This window comes from Pelodiscus sinensis, chromosome 9 (assembly GCF_052426305.1).
Source record: "Pelodiscus sinensis isolate ZL-2025 chromosome 9, ASM5242630v1, whole genome shotgun sequence".
NCBI lineage: Eukaryota > Metazoa > Chordata > Testudines > Trionychidae > Pelodiscus > Pelodiscus sinensis.
The window spans coordinates 65,812,116-65,831,936 of NC_143060.1; the positions used below are offsets into that span (position 1 = coordinate 65,812,116).

At 45.6% G+C, this 19,821-nt stretch overlaps 1 protein-coding gene across 6 annotated transcripts in view; it reads right to left on the reverse strand.

Moving 5' to 3' along the window:
• The window catches only part of KIFAP3 (kinesin associated protein 3), a 99,417-nt gene extending 81,363 nt beyond the window's left edge, over positions 1-18,054 (reverse strand). For 2 of the 6 annotated variants that reach the window (XM_075936986.2, XM_075936983.2), the window contains exons 1-4: positions 17,879-18,054; positions 2,715-2,846; positions 1,266-1,420; positions 967-1,005 (exon numbers count right to left, since the gene is read on the reverse strand). In XM_075936986.2, coding sequence (XP_075793101.2) covers positions 967-1,005; positions 1,266-1,420; positions 2,715-2,846; positions 17,879-17,937 — 385 coding nt within the window. In that variant the 5' untranslated portion in view covers positions 17,938-18,054. Of the gene's footprint in view, positions 1-966; positions 1,006-1,265; positions 1,421-2,714; positions 2,847-13,094; positions 13,251-17,878 lie in introns of those variants that run through there. The other 4 variants (XM_075936982.2, XM_075936985.2, XM_075936984.2 and 1 more) reach the window with 4 other exon arrangements.
• Positions 18,055-19,821: the final 1,767 nt, after the last annotated feature.

The following is a 19,821-nucleotide window of genomic DNA, read 5'->3' on the forward strand; positions in this document are numbered from 1 at the left end:
GCATTCCCTCAAGCCTTAGGTGAAGAGATGAAGTGTTGAAGATTTATTTGAAAATAACCAACCCTTTTCTTCCTATTCTTTGCCAGGCATTTGAGTTCAGGGAAATTGAGAGAGTTGTAAACAATCTGAACAAAATCAGCTCCCCTCTCAATCTGGATTTCACTTGCTTTGAATCCATGATGTCAAAGTCGTAATTCTCAGGACACCCACCTACAGAATTTTCCAGCATACTATGGCTAGACAAGATCTACATTTCTAATACACAACAGGAAGCAAGGTAGCATTTAAAAAATAACTGAATTTCAGGTCTTCTTTAGAAAGCATAAAAGAAAAAACTATAAACTGGCACAAGCCCAGTATTTTTGCTTTTGCACTGAGAACTATACACTCCACTAAGTGGTGGCCACCAAAGAAGACAGCAACAGAGAGTAAAGAAGACCTAACACTGTGCCTATTTCATGAAAAAAACTGGTTTTACAATCACACCAGCGATTATAGGGAGATTGGAAACTTTTATACCTTCCGTTACAGAACATGGGTTTGTAGAAGTAGGTCTGCAAGCCCCTAATAATTAACTGCTTTAAAAAGGAGTCCAGGACTTGGGTGGAAACTTTTCCAGGACTTTTTGCCTTCTTTGAGCCTTACCAAGAGACAAAGCTGAGAATGCTAGAATTCTTTTAACATTATTCACTCTCCATGTGCCTCAGGACTGAAGGCTGCTGAACCAGATGGTAAAACAGAGGCTTAACTAAAGCTAGGATGTATAATTCAGCCCTGTCAGCAGACAGAGTGAGGACTCATGATACTATAAAGAACCTGTTGACTCTGCAATTTAATTGGCATTGAACTGTAGCTTCCTAATAAAGACATTTGAAAGCAGCTCGCCTATGAAACGTTTGTAACAAAAAAGAGAAGAGTTTGTGATTTGCATGAAAATAATTACATCGTCATCTTTATAGCACTAACCTAAATAATCACTGCACCATTTAGAACAGGAGACTTCAACTGAGAAACAAAGCGAAAGAGAAGAATCAATTTTAAGTTTCTAAGTATGTTTTTAATTTTGATTAATCAAAATGACAACTTTTCCCCACAAGTTTGTGTCAGTTCTTCCAGGGACAACATAAAACACACACTCCCCATCTCTCCTTGGGTTTCTAAGGATCAGGGAAAGTAGCATCTGAACCACAAATCCCAAAACACAGAGCACGGCTACAACGGCTACATTCCAGCACCCCACTGATCCAGCTCTCTCTCCTGCTTACCTTTCCCAGAAGAGGCATCTCTGCGGTTCTGCAGGTAGTACAGCAGCTGTTCCACCTCTGCTAGCTTGGAGGGGTGAATGAGCTTGCATTCCTCCACCACCTTTCGAGCCAGGGAAGCAACATCTGTGTTTGCATTAAGACTCTTCAGCCGAATGCTGCAAGACACAGGTCAGATAGTTTTCTTCCCAGGTGAGGAAAGAATTTTGTGTCTTCAACGCTTCGATTTCAACTTACACAGTCCTGAGTTTGACAAGGCTCAAGGCATCTGAAGCTCATGCTACAGTTTGGAACAGCTGACATCAGAAAGCAGTGGCACCCTGAAGTTCAAAACAGCAAGCAAATTGCCTGTCTGGCAAATTGCCTACATAGGGTAGGACTATTTTTCACCAGCTGATGAAATAGCAGTCTTAGAGATGGCTGCCTTAGCAAATGCCTCATATTTATCCAAGACCCAGCAGTCTGTTCTCGGAAAGTAACATCCTAGAATACAGCATAGAAAATATACTTTTCATAAATAAAATCTGCTGTCAGTATTGATTGTTCAGTAGTTTCCTCACACTGGATTAGCCAGCCATGGATAGAAGTCTAGTTAGCCATAAAGTATGAAAAAAATCACAGATCATACCAAGGGAGAGAGCAAGCATGAGCAGATATCTGTAAACTCAGACCAGGAGGTGAAAAGAAAGCATTTCTGTTGAGTTGTAGGTGGAATAGATTCATTGCAAACCAGATGAACATTTTAATGTCTTCAAAAATCCACAATAGTAATATTTTCTTATATGATGAAAATGTTTATTTTTTCTGGTTCCTTATTCTAAAAATTACCACCACACACCCACACCCGGCAGGATCTTTCAGAAAAACAAACATCACCTTCTGGCAAAAAACAGACTTGGAAATTTTCACCATTAAGATGAAAGTCTAAGGAAGTTGCTAGAAACTGAAAAGGGGCCTTTCACAATAGAAATGCTTAGGCAACCTTAACTACAGATACTTTAATTAAATTGCCAACATCAACTGGACATATGCACGCTCCAAATAAGGGAGGCAGTGTATCCCAATGGACAGAGCACCAGAGTAGGCATCAGAAAATCTAGGTTTTATCCCAAGCATTGCTCTTGACCACTGTGTAACCTGGAGTAAGTAACTTCCCTCCTCTCCGCCTCAGCTTCCCCAAACACAAGACAGGGAGAATGATCATTATTTTCCTTAAAGTACCTTGAGATATACAGATGGAAAACACTAAAGTTTATTATTACAATGAATGTGTTACAACACCACTGCAAACAACTATCCATACATAGTATCCCCAGACTCACTAGTAGTTTAATAAAATATTTTGAAGATAGAAAAAGTATTGGTAGCATATGAAACAATATAAGAGAATACTAATTTTAAGAACTCAGTCTAGAAATCCAGGAAACTGTAACTTTAAGAAACAACACTTACATTTTTTGACACTCCTTGCGCTCCCCCAGCATGGGGTCCCCCATTTCTCCAAGAATGGTTGCTTCCACTTCATAATGAACAATAAGGGCTTTTTCAGAGGGATGTACATCGATGTTACCTCCTTTCACCTTCCTGCAAGACAGAACAATAAATCCATGACACAGTCCCAAGCAAACGAAATATCTGGGAAAAAAGGTTAATGAGAATTGGACATTTCCGATCAAGCAGTTTGCATGACAGACTGGTTCTACCCACATTGCATAAACCCAGTCTTGGCCCTCTTTGCATTAGCGCATGGTCTCTTTTTCCCACATTCATCTTGCACAAGCAGGGTCCAATCTTAGCACAGTCTATCATTTCTAGTATGTGCAAAAAATAAATACAAAGAATGGTGACTCAGTTATAAGAGGATGTGCCTTTGAGTTTCAAAGCTCCTATCTACCTAAATAAAGCCTATACTAACCAAAACTAAGAGGGAAGAATCATTGAATCCGAACGATATGTCTCACATAAAAGATCAGAAAAGGAGTTTAATTTCCTAAATATGCCTGTTTTAAGTCTACGTTCCTATCTCACAAATCTCTTCTGCTAGAGCACAGATTTCTACAGTACCTATTTTTCCAGAGCCTGAAAGAGGAAGTTACTCACCGTGTGCAGTAACGACAGTTCTCCGAGATGCGTCCCCCTGTGGGTGCTCCACTGTTGGTGACTTTGTAGCAGTACTTGAGAGCACCTAGAAGGCGGGTCTCGGAGTCATGCTTTAACAGCTGTTGAAAGTACTGCTGAGGCTACTGATGAATCAGTAGTCAAATGATGTACAATTGCGTAATGCTTCATAAAAGTAGACAATCATGTGGCTGCCCAGCAGATGTCTCGAAGATGGACCCCTCGTAGGAAAGCTGGGGATGTCGCTACAGCTCTAGTGGAATGAGCCCTGGGTGTTACTGGAAGTGGCTTATCCCAGATGGCATAACACTTGTTGATACACAAAACTATGAGATTCGAGATATGTTGAGATGAGTGATTTGCCCTTGGAGCGGTCCACTAGAGACACTAGCAAGCGTTGAGACTTGAGGAAAGCTCAAGTTCTACCTACGTAAAAGGTGAGTGCTCTACGCACGTAGAGAGAGTGCAGGGTTGCCTCCCAAGACGAGGCATGTGGCTTGGGATAAAAGGACAGGAGAACGATTGGTTTGTTGACATGGAACTTGGGACACACTTCGGGAATGAAGGCTGGGTGAGGCCATAGAACAACGCTGTCTGTGTTAAAGGTAGTATACAGTGGTACCGCCATCAGAGCTGCAAGCTCACTGACCCTATGGGCAGATGTAATGACAAGTAGAAAAACCACCTTGACTATGATTATTGAGAGTGGTGAAGTAGCCAATGGTTCAAAGGGTGATTGAGTAAGGGTGTTCAGAACTAGATCTAAGTTCCACGGTGGTGGTGGAGGCCTGTGAGGCGGATTAAGTTTGAATAACCCTTCGAGGGACCTCTTGGTTGTCAGATGTACAAACACAGACGTGCCATCTATGGAATGTCGGAAGGCTGTGATTGCTACAAGATGTAATTTAAGGGAGGCAATGGCTAATCCTGACTGCTTTAAGGAGAGGATGTATTCAAGATTTCATGTAGGGGCGCTGCGTATAGGTCCAAGACGGTTAGTAGCGCATCAGGAGGTGAACCTACGCCACTTGTGGAGGTAAGGTGACCGCATGGTACCCTTCATGCTACGTTTCATGACTTCTAACTTGCGTAGAACAGAGATCTTCGGATTCGCAGAACCAACGAGGAACCAGGCTGTCAGATGCAGGATGTGAGGCTGGGGGTGCAGGAGGGTCCCATGGTTCTGGGTCAACAGATCACCAAGTTTGGGTAGGGGATATGATGGGTGAAGAGACATTCGACAGAGAAAGGGTAACTACATCTGACAAGTCCAGGAGGGAGCTATGACAATCACCTTGGCTCCATCCCTGTTGATCTTTTCGGGGACGCTAAGGATGAGTGTGGAGGGAAAAGGCATATGGAAGAGGGTCTCCCCAGTTGAAGGAGAAAGGCATCTTCTAGGGATCCTCGACTAATCCCCAATCTGGAACAGTAACGTTGGCACTTTGAATTTCTGTAGGAGGCAAAGAGGTCTAGTGGGGGACGCCCCAACAGCGGAAGATATGTTGGAGAATGTCGTGTCAAAGTTCACACTCATGGTCCTGTGGAAAGTGTCTGCTTAAAGAATCTGCAGCATCATTGTTGATCCCAGGTAAGTAAGAGGCGATTTATGTAATACATCGTGGCAATGTTGTCGGTAAGTATTCTGAGAGTGGTGTCACAAATGTGCATCTTGAAGTGCTTGCAGGTGTTGAAAACTGCCCTGAGCTCCAGGATGTTTATGTGAAAAGTTACTTCTCGGGATGTCCATCATCCCTGCGCAGACAAATCGTTCATGTGAGTATCCCAAACCAGGAGGGAAGTATCTATAGTAATGTGAAGGGACAGTTGAGGCTCATGAAATGGGACTCCTGCAAGAAGGTTGCGTGGCTCAGTTCACCATTTGAGGGAAGTTATCACAGCAGATGGAGGAGTGACTCATTTGTGGACGTGGCACTTTGTGGGAGTATACATAGATGCCAACCAATGCTGGAGGCAGTGGAAGTGCAGTTGTGCATGGTGGATTAAGCATGTTGTGGCAGCCATATGACCCATGAGTTGTAGGCACATACAAGAACTGGAACTGTGGGACTCATAGTAACCTCCGAGACAAGGTCTTGGATAGCTTGGAACCTCTGAATAGCTAAGTAAGCCTGTGCCATGGTGGAATCGAGGCGACCACCTATAAACTCCAAGGTTTGCGACAGCTCAAGCGTGGATTTCTGTTGTTGACCAGACCCAGTGATTCGAATGTCCGCCTTGCTGTAAGGCACGTTTCCATTTACAATGGACCCGTTATGAGGCAGTCGTCGAGGTAAGGGAAGATTATAATGTCTTGTCATCGTAGATGCACTGCCACTACCGCAAGTGTTTTCAAAAACACTCTGAGTGCGGAGGAAAGGCTGAATGGTAGTACTTGATATTGGAAGTGCTCTGTGAGCTGAAGAAATTGCCTGTGAGTGGGATGGATCATGATGTGGAAATAAGCATCTAGGAGGTCAAGGACTGTAAACCAATCCCTGTTGTCTAACACTGGGATTATAGGTGCAAGAGTTACCATTTTGAACCTCTGCTTTTGAAGGTAATGGTTGAGTTTCCGGAGATCGAATATAGGTCTCCAACCTCCTGTTTTTTTGGGGTGAGGGGAATAGTGGGAATAGAAGTCTTTGACGCTGAACTCGTTGGGTACCCTTTCCACTGCTCCAATGGAGAGGAGTCAACAGACTTCCTGTTTTAGTGGGTCCTCGTGAAAAGGGTCCCTGAAGAGGGATGGGGTGGGTGGGGAGGTTGGAGGTAGTGTTACGAAAAGGATGATGTAGCCGGGTGAAACGATCTCAAGAACCCAACGATCGGATGTGATGGTAGACCAACAATGGTAAAAAGGTCTGAGGTGGTGGTGGAAAATGGGAATAGCACGATCGTGTGGGTGTGAAACAGGAAGGATTTGTGAGCCCTCAATCAGGAAGTCAAATCTGCTGTTTTTGTTTGATGGCTGGTTAGAGGTGCAATTATTTTGAGTACGCCTCCTCTGGGTTCTCTGTCTTGTCTGTGGTTGATCAAAACCATGCTGTTGATATCGCAAGTATGAGAAGTTATGTCATCTCTGATAGGGTGTGTACCGGTTGCACCAGTATGGAGGTGTGTACATACCGAGGGTATGGAGAGTGGTTCTGGAGTCCTTGCTTGAGTGGAGGACCTCATCAGTCTTTTGTCGAACAGGGAGGTCCTCTACTTTGTTTTGAAGCTCTCATGGGTCTCCAGCGATTTGTAGCCCCGAAGCTCTTCGCAAGACTATAGCAGTAGCCGTAGAATGAGCTGCTGTGTCCACCACATTAGGCGCGATCTGGAGGCCCATCCTAGCAGACACGTAGCCTTCTTGAACAATGGACTTCAAAATCGGTCTCTGAGTCTCAAATGTTCCATAAGTGAAGTAAGCTTTGTGTAACTGGCAAACTCATGGTTGGATAAGAGAGCAGAATAATTGGCAATGCGAAGTAGAAGTGTTGAAGAGGAGTATACCTTTCTGCCAAAAAGGTCCACGTGTCTGCTGCCTTATCAACTGCAGTATTTTTCTACTGAGGAGTCTTGGATCTGTGTTGAGCCACATCCACAACTAGGGAGTTGGGATGAGGGTGAGAAAATAAAAATTCTGTGCCCTTGGCCAGGTCAAAGTACTTCTTATCTGTTCTCTTATTGGCTGGAAGAGCAGAGGCTGGGGTCTGCCAGATCTCCTCGGCAGCCTCCATAACGGCCTCATCTATTGGCAGCACAATCTTGGCTCATTGGAAGAGTTGAAGGTTTTTAAGAAGGTGATACTGCTTCTCCTGAAGCAGTCAATTGGACCTCTTGGCTAGTGGCCACTCTCAAACAAGTCCTGGAATTGTCTGAGGTCGTCCATGGGTGACATGTCCCCTGGGATAACAGCTTCATCCAGAGCCAAAGAGGACTGGTCTGTAGGGGAAGTATTGGACTGCTGCTCCTCTAGTTCCGATCATTAGACCTCTTCCAGTTCAGAACGATGTGATGGAGGGAAAGAACTCTGAGGTGGTGGAGTGCGTTGTCTGGGAGCAGGTACAGCAGAAGAAGCATATCTATGTGTGGGAGAGGACCTGTAGCAGCAAGGTGACCAGTGTCTAGAATATGGAGGTGGTGGTAGCCAGTCATCCAACGGGGTGGGTGGTTGTGGTAATATCTGTGATGATCGTAGTATGACTGCCTAGGGGAGAAGATACTCCTATGCTCCTCACAATACGCTGCATGCCCTGATAATGTCGGAGAATGAGGAAGTATTACTGAGCCCCCCAAAGGAGGAAGAGAAAGAGTCATATATATCAGCTGAGTGTTGGGATGAAATTCACGCTCTGGTGCCGGAGGTAGTGGGGACAGCGATCTCTGGTATCTTCTGCAGGAGGGGACACTGTATCCAGTTCCTGAACACTGCAGTACCGATGACAGCGGCAAAGATGCCAGTGTTCGCGAGAAAGTCAGAGACTCAGGACCAGGACTCCGAGGCTTACTGGATTTAGTGAGAGCCTTCGGTGGTGCCGGTGATCTGTTGGGGACATCCAGTGCCAAGGTTGGGGGCTACAATGTCAGTTCAGGCATGATGGTTGCTGCCGGTGCCACTGACAGCATAGGTGCCGGTGTCAGTGCGAGAATTTTCGTGGATGGGACTGCCGGTGCCGATGAGGACTTTGATGCTGTTTGGTGAGAGGGCATCCCTGGTGGCAGCACCAATGGTGCCCTTTGTCAGGCTTTCAGCTCTGGGACAACCTTAGAGTGCGAAAGGGCAGTGCTGGATGTTCTAGGCTTGTCCCCCGTACTAACTCTACTTGTCAGTACTGACGGAAGTGAGCGCGCTGGTGAGGTGCGTTTCTTTACTGAAGACCCTGAAATGGGAAAGACCCCCTTCATTTTGGGGGCCTAGCAAGGTCTGAGTGAGTAGTGAATGGTGTAGAGTCCAATGGCTGGATGCCTTATCAAACAAGAGCATGCGAAGACGCATCTCTCCGTCCCGGGGTGCTCTCGCTGTTAGTTTAGAGCAGTGCAGACATTTCTGAGGCACGTCTCTCACCAAGGGATCTAATACAAGAAGAGTGCCCATCAGAGGCCGGCATGGCCATTTTTTGAAGCCCGGTGAACCCAGCATTGTGAGGGGGTACTCTCATCGGTCCTTCCTCAGGATACTTAGGTTTGGTTTGGTTTTTTTTCAGCTGCGGCCTGAAAGACTGCCAGTAAGTACGTAGTTTAAAAGAAAAAAATTCTCTCTAGTTTTTTTTTCTTTGACTAGAACAGTTGAGGAGAAGAGCTCGCTTTGCCTGTGACCGAGGGCAACAACGAAGGAACTGGAGGGAGACGGACCATGCAAGTGTGCAAAAGGGCGTGAACATCGCGAGATGCCTACCACGCATGCGCACTCCGGCTGACTACTGCTATGCAAAACTCCAATCTGCAGCGCCGGGACGACCCAACACCAACAGTGCAGCACCCACGGTGGCATCACTCGAAGAAGAACTTCAGTGTCTCAGGATGATTTTGATGGTTTCTTACGGGGCTTGGCTGACTTAAAATTCATCACCATCACAATCAGCAAGAGATATAAATCAAATAAGTCCAAGCTTGTTTCAATATATACAAATATTCAGTAGGAAGCTATTTCAGGAAAGCTCTGTGAACTTGATTCTATGAGGGACTAAGCATCCTCAGCTCATTATAATCAATGGAAACTAAGAAGATATTAGGGCTTTAGTGAAAGACTTGGGAGAGTAACTATAATTTATGGGACAGTTTCACTCAAGGTCTACTTTCTGGAGGGCAAAGGGAATCATAATAAGGCCGACCTTAGGACATTTGTATATGATAGCTATATTTCCATAAAAACACATTAACAGACTGGGGCTGAATCTTCAAAGTCAAGTAATGTCAGAGTTAAGGTTACTCAGGGAGCTTAACTGTATACATGCCTAGACAGTCTTTAGCTCTACAACCACCATTTTCTGCTCAAACATAACATTCAGGGGTGGATTTTCATTTCCCATTGAAAGTTGAGGAGCTTTGGCTACTTAACTTGCTTAGACCCCTGAGGCAATCAAGAGTCTATAATATCCAACATCTTTTCCCTACAACACACCTATAATGTTGCATTTTTTCCCTTCAATATACACACTCCTGTCTACCAAAAACTGCCAAGAACATTCACTTAGAGCCAAATGCAGAAAGGTGTTGAGGAGCTCGTGACAATGAGTAACAATCTAAATTTCATTGTCAGATGCCACTCTGCTAAGTATGTATTTTATTCATTTTCTCAGTAGCATCCATGATATTTTTCTCTTTTACAGATGGACACATCTCTGAACAACAATTTATTATTGTAGTAGCTAGGTATGTAAACATGTAACCGTTCAAACAGTTAACCGATAAGTATCAGCTTAAAAGTTTCCATCACGGTTATACGCTGGCTCCCTGGAGCCAACTTCACTATGGGTTCTGCAGTAGAAAGCTTATATATAAGCTGTATACCAGAGAGCCCACAGCACGTGTAACTGCTAGAATTTTTAGCACTTACATGGTTACATTTGTAAGGACTTTTTACATCCCTAGTAATAGCTGTTTCTCAAAGAAATACATGTAAAGAGCAGGACTCTAAGTTCACTCTAAGCTGCGTGGCCACAGAGCAGCCTATCAAGCGCCACGCAGGCACTCAAGGCTGTAGTGGTAGAGGTGCCTCTCCCCCAGCCCTAGACCTGCCATGGTGAGGACAGGCGCCTCTCCCCGCCAGCTCCAGCCCAGCCCAAGCATGGACCTGCCACAGCCAGGGAGAGATGTCTATAACCGCAGCCCCAATCCCAGAGCTGGTATGGTGGGGAGAAGTACTTCTCCCCCTGAGCCCAGGTGCTGCTGTGGGGGGAGCTGGAAGGAGTCCTCTCCCCCTGCTGTAGCACTGGGGCAATCTGAACCCCAAACTCCTCATTCCTGCCCCCCATAAGCCCACACCCCCAGAAGAGCCCTCACTCCCCCCAGCATTCCAACCCTCTGCTCCAGCCATGAGCCCCTCATCCTTGGGCTCCACCTGGAGCCCACACCCATACCCTCTGCCCTAGCACTGAGTGACCTCTCACACACCAAAACCCTCAGCCCCACCCCACCACATTCATTCAGTTATGAGCCCCACTGTGAAGGTGATGAGTCACATATACGCAACTACATCCCACCCATACATTGTCACACATCACCTCCATATCGGCACATATAACAAAATTCGTTCCACACGAGTGGGGAACACTGGTTGGACTGTGTGCATTTATGAGGTTTTCATTGAACAACGTACCTTGTATAGAAGTAAACAAAAGTACAAGGTAACCAAGAGGGCCTGATTGCTAAAGAGCTATTTTCCCCCTCCTGACTATAACAGACAACCACACTCTGGGCAAACTCTCCAAATTTTGATTGGTTTAAAATACACAGTTACTTTCACCATTCATAATTCTTTGGGATGGATCCTGTACCTCAGACCTGGTTCTGCAAGCTGCTTCATGTGGGTGAGCCACGTCAGGACCAGGGGTCTGCCCAGATACAGCAGCTTGTAGGATCAAGGCCTGAATAATAGGATGAGAGTCAAAGGAAGCCAGCTTTTTTATTCTCTTCCAAATCCACTTCCTCCAAGCTTCCATGCAGAAAAATTAATTGTGACTGTTTCTTTTTAAATAGTCTATGCAGTCTAAAAAACTGTTTTTAGTTGCCAGACTAGGTCATATTTATGAACAGGTTGAAAAGCACTCCTGGCCAAATTAGCTGTCCCGCAGTGAGAGTTTTAGCACTGCTTTCAAGCTTTTTTTCTCATGGAAACAGCCCCTATGTAGGGTGGAGGCATGGGTGAGCATGAGACCTATTGCTACAGCGAGCTTCTGCTTTTCCTTCATGCCACTGGAGAGGACCACATAGTGGGTCATAAGCCATGCTTTACTTATAAGTCCAGAGTAGGTCATTTTCTTCCCCTTGCATGTGGAGAGGCCCAATGTCCATGCAGCTACTCAGGCTCAGTCTTTGCAAGGGAAGTTGCTCTTTCACCCACGCCTCAGTTTCTTCATATGAAAGTCTAAACTTTGAGAGGATAGCCAAAAAGCTAGCCTACAAAAGCTCTAAGCTTATCAACATTTACTGTCCACTAGAACAAAAGCAGGATAGGGTTTTCTAATGCCATAAAGGATTAAAACTAAAGAAATGAAACATTTCTATTCTTATTACATTTTGTAGCCATCCATCTACTTGAAACAAATACAAATGCTGAATCATTGTCAAGGTTTGAAGGACAAAGATTATGCCAGGTTGTTGGTATACAGCCATGTCATGCTGTCCATTCCACCAGCCTGCTTGGTTCTTGAAATTGACAAAAATCTCTATAAGGCTTAAAAGAGGAAAGTCTTGTCTCTCTCAAATCTTGCACAAATTTAGCTTCAGTGTCAACTGAATTAAGAAAATCCACACAGCTGCTTACTCCAGTTTAAATTAATTAAAAAACTATTTTCATTAAACTTGTGCAACTTTATTGAATATACAAGACTAAAAATTCTTGTGATCCCCATAGACTAACAACAACTCACATCAGTGAGTCAGACAGAATCATGGGAGAATGACAAGGGAAAAGAAATCAAAGGAGCACTATACTTGCACACATGATAGCCATTCCAAACAATAGGGCACTGGGTTTCTTTCAGAAGTTTCTCTAGAGCACAATAATTTAAAGTCTGCTGCCAAGGACATTAAAAAAAAATCTTCTGAATATAAAAGTGTGCTGCTTAGAATATACACGTTTATAGATAGGTATTACAGTGATGGCCACTGAAAATTTAGCACCAGATGATTATATATCTTCAAAGCAGAATCAATGGCCATCAGAAATCATTGGTAGATTTCAGTGCATTTTTAAAATCAAGGATCTTCATCATTTGACATATGCAGGTAAATAAGGGAGTGACACATTCTGCATGTGAATGGGGTATTCCAACACATTCAGATGATAAGAAAATCCAGAGTTACACAGGGTAGGGAAAAACAATAAAGGCTCGCACTTATGGGGTAAACCAGACACTAACTGACAGCAATTAAAAAGAAATTTTCCCAATGGGCAGGTTATTCTATAACTACTCTTGGGGCTGCTGGCATTTTCCTCTGATGCAGGGGGTAACAGACATCACTGGAAGCCAGAATACTGGATTAGAGGGACCCTAATCTCGGAGTAGGGCAACTCCACCATAAAGCTACGGTGTCAGCAATCACCCACTTATCATTCCACGCCTCCCAAAAAGCCCATCCATCCAATCCCTCAGATCCACCCTCCTCCACTACAGCCCTTGCCTTTATCTACCTGGCTACTGGCCATCCCACCTGTGCAGTGACCCCTCCCCAGCTGTCTCTCCTTAGCTACACCCCACCCCTACTCTGGCCCAAATCCAACCCAACCTCTGCCCACAACCACAACCCCCCCCCCATTCAAACATCTCCCCTTAACCCCACCCAACTGAACCCCCAGTACCCACCCACCCCCTCCTGTTCGCCCCCACCCAGCTGCACCTCCCCCCACAATACCCCACCCCCACCCATCCCCTCCTATTCCCCCACCCAGCTGCACCCCCCCACCCCACCCAGCTGCACCCCACCCCCACCCATCCCCTCCTATTCCCCCACCCAGCTGCCCCCCCCCGCAGCCCCGCCCCCGGCCCCCTCGCGGGGCGGTACCGCTTGAGGTATCTGGCGTCCTCCCCCTGCATGGCGGCGCCGGGCCGAGCGGCCGCTGTTACCAGGGTGAGCGCAGCGCCCGGCCCCGCCCGCACAGCGCCCGGCCCGGCCCGACGAGCTCTCCCTAGTGCGCAGGCGCAGCGAGGCCGCGGGACTGATGTGGCGCTGCCCGTGCAGCGCGAGATGGGGCGCAGAGGAGCGGGAGCCGCACTTGGCCCCCTGGAGGCAGGGAGGAGACACTGCCCGAGATCAAGGCTCTCCCCCGGCCGGGCTCGCTGCCCCTCCCCAGCTGCCCCAGGTACAGGTTCCCCCCTGGGCGGGTGGGGGCAGCCCCTAACACAGCTGCTGGGGCAGCCATTGCGTAACTGCGGCTGGCAGCTCTGCACTCCCCCAAAACCCAACCCCAGCCCCCCCCCCCCCCTGAGGAAGAGTTGTGTGGGCTGCAGGAGTTTGGTTTAGTTTCCTTGGGGGGCAGGGGCATTGAAAGTGCCACCCTATATTTTGTGTGTTTGCATTTGGATAACTAAGCCTTTGCACTTTCACCAGAAGTCTTGCAATTAAGGAGGTTTTGCTTAAAGCCCCAGTTCCTGGATGCCTGTGAGTAGACGAACCTCTCAGCTACCACTTACACACAGAGTAAGCTTCCAGCTCTTATGGTTGCAGAGTAAAGTTCGAAAATGTGATCTGAGTGCACACTAAGACTCACAAGCTGATGACAAAGAACCATATCTATCTATCTATCTATCTATCTATCTATCTATCTATCTATCTATCTATCCCCACATACCCCCTCTATCTATCTATCTATCTATCTATCTATCTATCTATCTATCTATCTATCCCCACACCCCCTCTATCTATCTATCTATCTATCTATCTATCTATCTATCTATCTATCTATCTATCCCCACACCCCCTCTATCTATCTATCTATCTATCTATCTATCTATCTATCTATCTATCTATCTATCTATCTATCTATCCCCACACCCCTCTATCTATCTATCTATCTATCTATCTATCTATCTATCTATCTATCTATCTATCTATCTATCTATCTATCGGTATGTCAGCCGATCCCAGGATTTGGGTTCATGATCTTTGAGTATATGTGGTTGGCAGCACCGAAACAAGTTCATTTTAAAATCTCAGAAGCACGAGGCCATGTGCAAACATATGCCTAATGCTACAAAACACATGCATGTGAATGATTTTGATTTGTGGTCATTATGAATGTCTCTCTCTTTCACAGATGGAAAGCTGACACCCTAGAAAATTGAAGCAATTTGCCTGTGGCCATCATATATGGTAAAACGATTTAGATTAGCACTCTAGTGTTGTTGGCTTCCACCCCCACGTTCAGGCCGGTAGGCCATTCTGGCACTCAATATAGAGAAATGCAACTGCTTTTAAATAGACAAAAACTAGTACACATTGCATGCATCATTTGCTTTCTCCTCCTCCTGCCCAATGTTTGATCTTGTTTCTCAACCTATTTTTAACAAAACACTCCCTGCTACTTATATGCACTATTATTTGCATTGTGGCAGCACCTAAGTAACCGAGTCATGAACCAGGAACTCATTGTGGTAGGCACTATGCAAACACAGCGCACAAAAGGTGGAGACTGTAAGCCCTAACGAGGTAGTCTGAGGCCTTGTTTATATTCCCTGGGGTCTTCAAGCTAAGTGACACAACTTCAGTTGTGTGAATAATGTAGCTGAAGTCGAGGTACTTAGATTTAATTACCACTGTATCTTCAGTGCAGTAATTCAACAGCTGATTCTCTTTTCCACTTGCCTACTCTTCTCGTTTTGGTGGAGTACCAGAATCAATGGGAAAGTGTTCGGTGGTTGATTTATCGTGTCTGTACTAGACATGCTAAATTGACCGCTGCTGGATCAATCACTGCTTATCAATCCAACAGGTAGTGAAGGCATGGCTTACCAAAGCACCATAGCCCCAATATTACATAAGAACAGCCATACTTGGTCAGACTTGTGTCCATCTGGCCTAGAATCCTGTCTTCCAACAGTGGCCAATGCCAGGTGCTTCAGGGGGAATGAACAGAACAGGGCAATTATTGAATGACATATCCCTGGTTATCCACTTCCAGCTTCTGGTGAATACCAAGAGCATGATGTTGCAAAACATCTTGCAAAACGTGTGGGCATTTTTACGCAAATTGGGATAATTTGGCAAATACAGGTTGAACCTCTCTAATCCGGCACCCTCATGGATCTGACCGATGTTGAACCAGAGAATTTGCAAAACCACGAGAGGTCAATATTGTCTAGCAGCATTACCAACACTTCCCCTACTTGCTGGGCTCTCAGAAGACATTTAGGGGTAAATTAGAGCTAAATAACAGTACAGAACACTGAGAGCCAGGCCTGGCGGCTGTAAACTTTATGGGACTGTGGGAAACTTGGCTGCCCCAATACGTGGCCATCCGGCTAACTCAAATCATGCTGGACCACGGATGTTGCCAGACCAGAGAATGCCAGATTAGAGAGGTTCAACCTGTACAATCTTTTTTAAAATGTCAACCCTTCTAGGTTCTGTTCTGACTATGCCCGTGCCACACGAGGAAAGATGCCAATATTCATTTCACAGTGCTAATAAGAGAAGATACATTTGTTTGGGAAAGTGCCAACATAAGGCCAGAAACCCAGCTGCCTTTTCAGCAGCCTTTTGTGGGCCAACAGCTAGTATGAATTCACTTTCTTTTATCAAAAAGTGCATTTAGACACTAATTTAGTGTTCTAATTTAGCTTTTACACTGACAGGACCTCAGTTGCTGCTGGAAGGGGAGCCTGACAGTTAAAAGCTTTCACTTGTTCTCCTTTGCTTTCCCCCGCAAATCTCTTCGTGCCCACATTATTGCTGCTTATCATCAGAGTTTCTCACGTCGCAAATTGCACCTCATGCGTGTAAGTGTTGTTGCTGGGGGGAAAGCAGGGATGAGTCCCAGCTGTGTGCTTTTGAGAGTTGTTTCACAGCCGTGGCATCATGAAAAAGCCCCAGCTCATCAATCAGAAGGCGACTTTGGATAACCAGGGTTCCCAGCCAGATTCTAATAAAGCAGGGTGGGTTCTTAGCTGCATAGTTCCAGGTCCTTTTTTTTCCTTCCAGCAAAGAAAATTAACCCCCATTCTGCTTGAAGTCTGGTGCGGACTTTCCAAAATTCCCCATGAAAAGTTGGGTTTTCTGTCATTATGACCCCGCAAAACAGAAACAGCTCTTAAAAATATGTATAACATCAAGTTTCTGATTCAGCCTCCGTCCCTTGCTGCTGGCTGCAGTATGCGGCTCTGACCTAGCAGCAATGCTACCAAAGTCTAGTGTGAATTGTGTCCTACTCTTCCTTCCTTCCTAACTTCCTCTCACCAATAATCTTGCTACAGCCTCCTCTACCTTACCTGTTGCCCCATATCTTCTCCTATCTGTCTCAGATTGTAAAGCCTTTCGGCCAATAGAGTTTAAAGAGAAGCTGGATAAATTCATGGAGGTTAGGTCCATAAAAGGCTATTAGCCAGGGGATAAAATGGTGTCCTTGGCCTCTGTTTGTCAGAGGCTGGAGAGGGATGGCAGGAGACAAATCGCTTGATCATTGTCTTCGGTCCACCCTCTCTGGGGCACCTGGTGCTGGCCACTGTCGGCAGACAGGATACTGGGCTAGATGGACCTTTGGTCTGACCCAGTACGGCCGTTCTTATGTTCTTATGTTCATTAGTCTAATGCAGGGGTCTCCAAACTTTTCAGCCCGAGGGCCGCATTAACTATCAAACAGCAGTTCGGGGGCCGACTACACACTTGAGGTCCAAATAAAAAACAATCAAAACATGCAATGTAATGATCGGTTGGAAAACATAACGCACTACTGCGTGCCTCTATTTTAATTCGGTAAAAACATAACGTCCACATAAGCGGCGGCTGATCTTGGCAGGATACACGTAAATTTCCGTAATTTTTTTTCCGTAGACAAAAAGGTCTCCACGGGCCGGATGAGAGGGCCTCGCGGGCCGCATCCGGCCCACGGGCCGTAGTTTGGAGACCCCTGGTCTAATGCATCAGCATTGAGGGGTAACTAGTTTGGGAGCCTTCTAATAGGACTTCCTGCCTTTTATTGCAGTAGTCACCAGAATCCAGCAGAGAAGCAGGATATACAGGTATTTAGACTTTGTATGGCCGTATATAATTAGAAAACTGTGATGATTCCCTGTAATTTTCTTGTATCTTTTGTTTTTCTGTAGAACATTAAGACACAACAGGCCTTTGAAACCTTGTCTCAGGAACCAACCAACTCAGATTCCTTAGCTGGAGCAGTCGTCTAATAAACGTGGAGTAGACTCATGTATAGAGGTGCGTACTCGTGAGGTAAATTCCAGAGGCAGGTGTGTATATGAGCTCTTGGACAGGCTACATTGCAAAATTGATTCAAAACAGGCATAAATATCATGAATAAGTCCCCAAAACTCTGCATGCTACCGTGGGCTAATGGTGAGAAGTGTGAATGTGCAGTCAAGGAAGAGAAATGACAGGCAGTCTTGGAGCTCTGAGGGAGGCTAAAAGGACCCCGCTGAAGGGGAGAAATCCCATAAGGCCACAAAGGGCATAGGATTGATGCACCGGATGGGATTATTGGTCTCCCTAATCTGGAGTTCTGCCTTCCACAATGTTCTCAACCCGATGGGTCAGTGGAGCAGGAGTGAGCCAGCTTTTCTAAATGTTTCCCTGCCAGCCACCCCTTCAGCAGTTCCCACGGGACTAGAGAGTGTTACCTGGTTACAATATTTGGGAGGGGATCCAGGGTCTGGTCCTGTGTGGGAGCCGTCCCCATCGTGGCCAGCTGTGCTATCTTCTTTCCACCGCTCCTGTGGGGCGTGCTCACATTGCGGGTCACAGCCCTTGGGCAGCCTCAGCTGAAAAGGCCGTTTAAAGCCAAACCTTCTTGCTTGATTACTCGCCCCGGGGCTCAGACCCGGCACACAACTGGGCTGAACTGTGACATCACGATGACTCGCTGCCATGGCTGAAGAGCCGTGGGTGGGATGGGGAAGGTTGCAGTGGGCAAGCCGGTACTGATTTGTCCGTCTTCTTTCCACACCTTCCCAGCCCGACCTGTAAAACATCCATCCGGCATCATTTTTGGAAAGCAAATGTGGGATCTGTTGTCCTCCTGATGTGTCAGGAGACAGTTTTAATGCACGTAACCTCCTGGAATCTTTAATCTGCCTTTACCTGAGCTCTGAATTGTTTCTGGTCCCATTGTGGGGATCCCTGTAACTGATTCCATTCTTTTCTTACATCCCCGGACCATGGATCCTAAAGTAAGTATAGACAAGCCCTAAGGCAGAGCTGGCTGCAAAGCAAAGGTACTGCATACCAGGGGTGTTTCACAATCAGCGGATCAACAGCGCTCTCTGAATACCTGTTTGTTTGTTTGAGGTTTTGTTTTGAAAGATTTCAGACCAGCTGGTTCTAAGTAAAACCTGGGCTGGGGGGCAGCTGAAAGAAAAGAATTAACAATGGGAGAAAGCAGAGCAGAGAGGGAAAGAGGGTGAGCGTTATTGAAAGAACCAAGGCAGGAGAAGAGGAAGTGAAAGGAAACATGATGAGAGGGATGTATGGAGACGGGGAAATAAAAAGATGTGCAATGGCATGAAAGAGAGACTGGGAGAAAAGCAAGAATTTGAAGAGTGATCTCAAAAGACAGAGCCTAGACAGGAATCGTGAAGCCACCTACAATTACAGATTAGAGCAAGGCTCCTGACTTCAACATGGCACGGCCCGTTAGTTTGCGGCATGTGGTACAGTTTGGGTTTGTATGGGGCTCAACACACAACCCACAGGTGGGAGCCAAAACAAAAAAGTAGTCAATATAATGGTCTTCTGTTGATGTGCGTTTTAGTAGTTAAATTCCTGGACTGTCATTGCTCGTTAAAAGTGCTGGCATATGAGTGGAAATCAGGTAAATATTGCATTTTACTAATATCAGCAGAACGGACTTAAATGGGGCCTGCGTGTTGTGTAGTCTTGCCTTAATCTTTGTATTCATGCCTGTCAGTGTGAAAGAAGCTATTTGCATAAATTTGCATATATATTTGCATGTACGTGCAACCATACTTAAGTTGCGGCCCTCGGCATGTGCTGCGAGTATCATTGTAGCCCCTGGAGCTTCCAAAGTTGAGTAGCCCTGGGTTATAGTGTAAAGTGTGCTGTATATAGCATTGATCTGGTTTCTATTTGTATTTCATTCTAATTGCAGAGGCAGCTCCTATTTTTGTTCAGACCGTGGTTGGTTGAAATGTTTTTGCTGAAACTTTTTTTTTTCCTTAATGAAAAATAGCTTTTTGACCAAAATGAAATGTTTGTGTGTGTAAATATTATGATTTTAGAGTGGAAACCATCTGTCTTTTATTTCTCCTTCCTCTGCTTTTTTTTCTTTGTCCCCACTTTTCCAGGGGCAGAAAGAAAAGCAAGGGGAAGGATAAAAGGAAGAAGGAAAATGGAAAACCAAACGTTTGGGTTTCATGGAATGAAACGTCCAAAATCTTACACCAATTTTTTAATCCAAGTGAAAAATTTTCATCCCCGTTTGAAATTTTTCACTGAAAACATAGAATTTCTCAGCTCGGACACAGGCTGCTGCAGGAGAGGCTCACACACTGTGCTCTCTCTCAGGGAAACTTTATTTTTGTTCCTTCTTGTTTTGTTGCTCTTT